This window comes from Telmatherina bonti (assembly GCF_933228915.1).
Source record: "Telmatherina bonti genome assembly, chromosome: 18".
Classification (NCBI taxonomy): domain Eukaryota; kingdom Metazoa; phylum Chordata; class Actinopteri; order Atheriniformes; family Telmatherinidae; genus Telmatherina; species Telmatherina bonti.
The window spans coordinates 18825809-18833561 of NC_136616.1; the positions used below are offsets into that span (position 1 = coordinate 18825809).

At 35.6% G+C, this 7753-nt stretch overlaps 1 protein-coding gene across 1 annotated transcript; it reads left to right on the forward strand.

Moving 5' to 3' along the window:
* Positions 1–5370: 5370 nt before the first annotated feature.
* On the forward strand, positions 5371–7753 carry cldn15a (claudin 15a; the record flags this gene model as incomplete). Its single annotated transcript, XM_079257911.1, has 5 exons — positions 5371–5587; positions 5861–6025; positions 6296–6377; positions 6457–6564; positions 7657–7753. The coding sequence occupies 5 exons, from the start codon at positions 5371–5373 to the stop codon at positions 7751–7753; spliced, it is 669 nt and encodes a 222-aa protein (XP_079114037.1).

Here is a 7753-nt window from a genome sequence, read left to right on the forward strand (position 1 = left end):
TCCCGAGGAGCTGATCTGGGGAAAAAAACAGTAATTTTCTTTGGTGTGGGGGATGATGAGGTGTCAATGTAAAAGAAAAACAGACATTGCTGTGGATACCTGGAAAAACTGTAGGGATTCTTCACACACACACACACACACACTGTTTTAACACACTTAAACGTCGATGATTAATGAAAGTATGTGTAATTCAGATGGGCTTCAGTGAGTTTGAGTTATAGGGCCAGTGTTCACTTAGTACCTGCTTGTTTTGAGACATGGATGAAGGATATTAATGTGTAATCACCATGCAGAAGTAGCGAGCCACTGGGAACACTGTGTATTGATTTAGTTCCACCATCACACTGTCATTTAAGGTTATTGTGTAATCTAGTGCAACAGCAGTTTATTGTCCGTCACCTCATATGATTGCAGCCATTGACACACAAAGAGGCATTAAATTCTGATTTTTGTCCATTTTATATGCAGTTCATGTTTAATATTCCTGTCTTGGATTATTTCCTTATTTCTTTATTTTCTTATGTATAGGTTTCTGGATTTTTACACCAGTTTAGTGACTATTTTGTTGTGTTATCTAAAATGTTTTTGCGTCTTGGCTTTATTGTTGTAAGTTGATTGTCATTTTTATACCTCTTTATTTATTTTTGACTTGTTTGTCTCTGTTGTTCTTTATTTGTTTGGCCAGTTTTACACATTCTGCATTTCAGGGAGACTTCTTTTACCAAAAAATAACTTGAAAGCCAGACAAAGCGTAATAGCTCTATGAGGCCATTGATAATTAAACATTGAAGTTGGGGATAATGTATTGATATTCGAATTAACCCGTACAACCTAAACCATTTGTTATATTAAGAAAAAGTACTGAAAATGATCCAATTTGACTTGTCTGTAAAACATTTCATGACAAGCTATACATATATTTTCCAGGACATTTTATGCAAAGAACATTATATCCACCTGGTAGTTTACAAATGAAGAAGTCAGACTTTGATTCAGTTCATTCAGAATTTATTGACGTTTTGACCCTGATTATCAGGAAAGACAAAACAAGTTGTCATCACACTGGCTTTTAATACAGACTTTATTATCCAGGCTGTAATCAACATAGCAGAGTGTTCTTTGTTTGGACCAATGTGTTTCACAACACTCGTGTTTCTAATAGACATATAACTAGGTAACGCCACATTAGTTCCACTGCTCTGCAAACAGCACTGAGTTGTGTTAATGTGAGCCAAAATTAATCAAACCAGCGGAAGTATAGACAAATATTAGAGACATAAGTGTCTGGACGACCTGTAATTCTCTACATTTAAACTCAGACAAAGGGGAAGCTGTTATACTGTCTGCCCATGTACTTTGGCCTCAAGTAGGCCACTGGATTGAAGCTCAGAGTATGGCTAAACATTTTCTCTACAGTATGCCTTGAAGCAGCCGGACATTAGACTCCTTTTTGACTTGTTTTCAGTCCGATCCTTATTTAGCCGACGATTGTTCAAGGACTTTTTGTTTTTATTACAATACAAACATCTTAGCGAGCAACCAGTATCTATTTGAAGAAGTAAGGGGTGTCTCAATACTTTTGCACGTGATTGGATTTTTAACCGTGTGTCCTTCAATGCAATTTATTTTATTATTCCAACAGAGTTCTCCACTCAGGTTTGCATCTTTGTAGCACTCATAACCCTTTACACTGAGACTTTCTTTCTGCATAAATCTTTTTAATAGAAAGTATTTAAACACTATACTGCTGCAATGAATCTGAGATGAACAACAACCACAAATACTTACATTTAAATGAAATTGACATTCTTTACCTTAAAGCTGCAAATTAATTTAAAAAAATGTCTTTTTAGTCTCAAGATTTTTTTCTAAAGCTTAATCTGAAATCTATTTTCATTGATAAAAATAATGTGGGAGACATGTTAACATATAACATATTTCTATATACATCAACAGAAACTGTTTTATGTAAAAATGGCTGTCTAGAATAAATCCAAACAGTTTCCCTAAGCTGCTGAATACATCGCATGAAAAGCCATTTTACAAATTATACAACAAAGAAGTTCCAAAATGTCTAATGAGAATCCTGGTTTGCTGCTGTGCTCACAGGACAAAGATAGGATAATTCTGTATGTGAGTTAAACTGAGAAGTAGTTTTATCTCCCATTCCTTTTAAGGTTTATATGAATGAGTTATCAAACCTTTTTAATGATTTTGAAGCAGGTTGTGGGGTTGGTAGTCCTATCATAAACCATCTGGTGTAAGGAGATGTTTTGAGGATCTGTTCATACAGTTGGTCTTCAACAGCTACTAAAGGTTTCTATGTCATCATGGCTCTGACATAGAAGACAAATGTCACGAGTTTTAGGAGTATGGAGGACAGTAAACTTTAATTTCCTGAGTTCTCATTGTCCTTCAAGTCTGTAATGAGGGTAAATATTTATGATTTATGACCTGTCTGATGATATGGATATTTATAGTCAGTGCTGTATCATGTATGCGCAAGCTAACATGCTGATCTGTGAATTTGGTATCTCGATATCTATAAAGACTGCATTGTTGAAAGCATACTGTAACCCTATGTAATACTGCTTATTTGTAGCAGCGGTACAGGAAGTTCAAGCAATGATGCTGCTGCTGAAGGTGCCACGATGGAGCAGTGCCAGCCAGATGTTTGTTCATGTTCGTGTGCCCGCTTGTGTATTGATGTATGTGCAGGCTGTCAGACTCTGCAAGCAATATAAAATCAACACTGACAAACCCTGCGTTAAATTCAGTCAGGTTCTTCTCTACTGTGTGGAATCATTCATCTAAATGAAAATATATGATAGGATGAATTATTTCCATTTTTATTTTATTTTATTGTTTTGTACTTTTTTGTGCTATGGATCATATATGTATCATTTAACAAAGTGTTGACCGTTATAGTTTTCACAGCAAAATCAGCCTTTCTTCACTAAATCGTAAATTTTTCAACTACTTTTGTCAGGTAAGTGGAAACATTTCCATTTGCCATTGAAAATGTATTTGTGTGTTTATTATTTCATTTTTGTTGTGTTTAGAAATTGAAGAGGTATTCTTTTGAAATGACTGAAATGGGATTTTAAAATAATACTGATAATAAACTCCTCCCTGGATTTTTGTTTCAGATGATTTTATGCAGGTGAATAACAACAGTGTCCTTCTGCAGGAAAGCCTCTGATTCATATCATGAATAACATCTTCAGCTGACTTTTACATTGCAATTGTCTTTATGTTTTAAATCTTTAGATTGTTTAATTATACAAAAAAAAAAAAAGTTTAAAAAAAAAAAAATCTGTTTATCAGTTTGATACAATATACATACATATATTTTGTTCTATTTTGCATTAAATAAAAATGTGGAAAACAAAGGTTGGAAATAGGCTCTTGCAAGCTGCTTAAATGATCAGATAATTAATAAATTTCTCAATTGATGTGAAAGATTATTGCCTGTTTCTTCTTTGTCTAATACTTGGGATAACTTTACATTGTGGATTGTATGAGGTAAAAACTGCTATGAATAATCTGTTTTGGGGTTTGCTGACACTAAACATTTCACAATATTCTTTTATTTTATCATTTAAAGGATTAAAAATAAATTAAACAACCCAGATTGTTTTTTTTTTGTTTTTTTTTGGAAAATAATGATCTCATGTTGTTGAACTTAAAATAGTTTTAAATAATAAGAGCAAGAATAATTAAAATATAGCAATTACACAATACTTGCATTGCTACATAAACTAAATGACTTAATATCCTAAAATAGTTACAGGAACATTTCTTCCTTGTTAATAAATTGACATATATAATCCGTACATCGATTTTACTTACTTTACTATGATTTTAGAAGGAAAACTTATAACTAACATCACGTCGTTTGTTCTAAAATAATCTGAATACCTCCTACGCAGTTTCAGCTTTACAGAACAAAGTCTACCCTCATTAATCAATCATAGAAACACATTATGTGCATCCTGGCTGAGAGTGGGTTTTTCCTTTAAGCTAAGTGGAGTTTAAATTTTTTTTTTTTGCAGAAGACTCCACTCTGTGACTGTTGTGGATCCTTTTAATAAAGTTTGTAATATGTGTGTTTCATACTGACTGCAGTCAAGTCTTATTTTTTTTTATCAAATTATCTCAAAAGATGATCTTTTCAGACTTTTCTCTTCATCGAGGACAAACGATTTTTCAAGTGATCAACACACACCTATAGACAAAAGCCTGTTTAAACAAAGAAATCTAAACAGAGAGTTGCCTGCTGATCACCGTCTGACAGAAATAATCACTACCCCAAAGCATGAAATGTGGATTTTAAAACCATTATCTTAATTATCAGAAAACAAAGTTGGACCTGTCAAAAAGAAACTTGAAGGGACTTTATTGCTGGCCTATTTTCAGAGCGCCATTGTTGACCTTTAAAGCAAATGAGTTTGCTGGTTCATAAATCTTCTCATGTCTATACACCTGACAGCTTCCCAGGTTAAGATTTATCATAATATTATCAGCTTGGAGACCTCAGTGTGGCCTGGATTTAGTGGCAATGACCCAACAGCTATCAAGAGGATTATTAATGATCTCAAACAAACAAACACAGAAACTACGAGAAGGACTGGGAAACATTGGACTATTGGGCTAACACTGGTCTGTGGCATGTTGTTACGAATTGAAAATAAACCACTTCAGTGTTGACATGGCTCCAAATAACTGGGTGTGACGTTTACTGGTTGTGTCCTTGTCTTTTACGGCCTTGATAAATTCAAATCAAAACAATAAAACAAATTAGATGTAGCATGTCATATAAATATTTAAAAAATATATCACATAAGAAACATAGAACTTGAGTGTTTAGAGGCACAAATCAAGACTGATGAAAAGATGCAGAATATGGAAGAAATGGAAATTTTGTTGTGATAATCTTGGATCATTAATTTAATTTGCACATCTTGTCAAAATCTGCTCACATTTATAACATTTTTATATTTATTTTAAATATATATTGAATTACCTGGATGTGTCAAATAAACCTAATCAAAAACACCTACCGCATGGTTACATTAAAAACTCCAGATGACCGTTGGACCCTGAGAGTGAGCCGATAAACACCTGTTCAGTTTCAGGGGTGTAAAATGCAAAAGAAGGAGAGTGAGAAAGCAAGACAGAGGGTGGTGGGAGGAGAGAAATCATTATACATATCTGCCGAGCAAGATACATCTCACACTCCAGCGGACAACACACACACACACACACACATGCTCAACAGATGGTCTAACCATTACTAATTTCACCAATCTGAAGAAGAAACTTGCTTTTGGATATACTTTTGGTTGACTGCCACACCGAAGAGGGGCCATGGATCCTATTGTGGAAATAGTCGCTTTGTTTCTGGGGTTCGTTGGATGGGTGATGGTGGGGGTCGCGCTTCCAAACCGTTACTGGAAGACCTCCACTGTGGATGGAAATGTCATCACAACCTCCACTATCTATGAAAACCTGTGGATGTCCTGCGCCACAGATTCAACCGGGGTCCATAATTGCAGGGAGTTCCCTTCACTGCTTGCTTTGAATGGTACGTTATAAAGTACAAGTGCAAACAGAAAAATGCCATCTAGATAAAGTACAGTTTTAAGTACAACTGATTATACTTGTTTTCCACGTTTATTCATTTTAATCATTTTATCTTGATAAAGATTTTATAGTCTGAGGAACCTTTTGTCATTGCACTCCACATTAATTGGAAGAAAACCTCAAATCTTTAAACTGGATTCTCACGTTAAACAACTTCTTACAAACACATGACAGTGGCATTGAAAGGAGTGGCTTATCATGTTTATCACCGCAGGTTACATCCAGGCTTCTCGTGCTTTGATGATCATCTCGGTAGTGTTGGGCACCTTTGGACTGCTGGCAGCTCTGATAGGAGTTCAGTGTTCCAAAGCGGGAGGAGAAAACTATGTTCTCAAAGGGAGGATTGCAGGCACCGCCGGGGTCCTCTTTATTCTTCAAGGTAATAAAAAAACACCAAAAATGCCTCTGAACTTTAAGGCTTTCAGATCACTTTGATAATTGTGACCGGCTGATTCACTACCCTATAAATGCAGTAGATAAAGGAACTTCTTCCACAGGATAATAAATTACAATCGTGTTTTATTGCACACTTCGATTTGCCTGATTTCTTGTTTTGTTTTTGTTTTTTATCTCAGTGTTCAATCGTCTTGCAGCTCCTGCTCTGCTTTCTCAACCATTAAATAATGTTTGGTTTTTTTTTAACCTACAGGTGTGTGCACGATGGTGGCAGTGTCCTGGTATGCGTTCAATATCACTCAGGACTTCTTTGACCCTTTCTATCCTGGGATAAGGTAAGGTTGTGCCAGTGAAGGTGGTGTGACGTAAACAGGGTAAAGTATTGGCTGATAACAACACTACTCCATGTTGCAGGTATGAAATAGGAGAGGGGCTCTACATTGGATGGTGCTCTGCGGTGCTCGCAATTGCCGGAGGGGCCTGCCTCACCTGCTCCTGCAAGATGGCCACGCAGGAAAAATAGTGAGTTCACGCTGACAACTTGATGTCTTCGTGCCTGGTAATCACGATGTCCCTTATACACAGAGTCAAAGGATCTGTGTGTTTTGCCTCGCTATATATTCCAAACAAACCTTGTACAGAGAGTCTCGCTTCAGAAAGGTTCTCATGGTTCTCTGGCAGCCAGTTTAGGTCAAATTTAAGTCACTTTTGAAATGTAATCAGGCACTATCTGACATTCACAGTTCTGTTTTTGTGGTGGGAAATAAAAGGATTAAGTAGTGTAGTTACCTGGTGATGGGCAGAAGCTGAACATGACAAGAGCGTCTAATGAATGCAGACAGTGTGTGGGGTCAGTATTTGGCGCCCTCAAGTGTTTTATTTGAAAACGTACTGCTGTCTTTATGAAGCACTGACACGGAAAAGGCAAATTCAATTCATATTTGTTCCTTTTTCTTGGAATTTTTCCACATTATAGAAGTAAATACTTGGACTGTATATTTAGACTGTAAACATACCTTTTTGGAATTGCAACTAATTTTACATGAAATCTCATTCTAAAGGCTCAAAAGTAATTAAACATTAACATAAATAAAATAAAATGTTTGCTTTTAATACTTTGTTCAAATCCATTTAGTTGTCTGTGACTTTTTTTTTAGTAGTTTTGTGTCACATTTTAATCAAATCACTTTGTGTCATAACTAGTTATAAGCAGCATGTTATAAGCAGCATTATAGGAAAAATCCCAGATATAGTAAATAAGAATATATGTATTCATGTAGCTTTATTCATTAACTTGAATTTCTCATTTCAATGTTGTTTATCTCTCTTTATTTATGCCTCATTTGCGCTTCATAGAAGTTGTTCTGTGACTTTTTATGAGACAAATGTGAGGATCTCAGACCAAGAGCCTTCAGACGAGTTTGTGCCCAGTTAGCCTTCACACAGTCAGAGTTTATGGGAATAAATGAACAGCCTTAATGTTATTAGTAACACATTTGCTTTTGTCATTGATTAAAAGATTTTGAAAAATTTGTATTTTAGGGTAAAGATTTGAAGACATAAGATTTATAACCTACCCAAATGACACATGTGTTTAATGTTCTTGTTTTGCAGCCCTTTGCCTTATCAAGCCAGGGCAACCGTGTACTCTGAAGCAGCACCGAGCAGAAGTGCAGCTGCCAGCACTTACGGAAGAAACGCTTATGTTTGA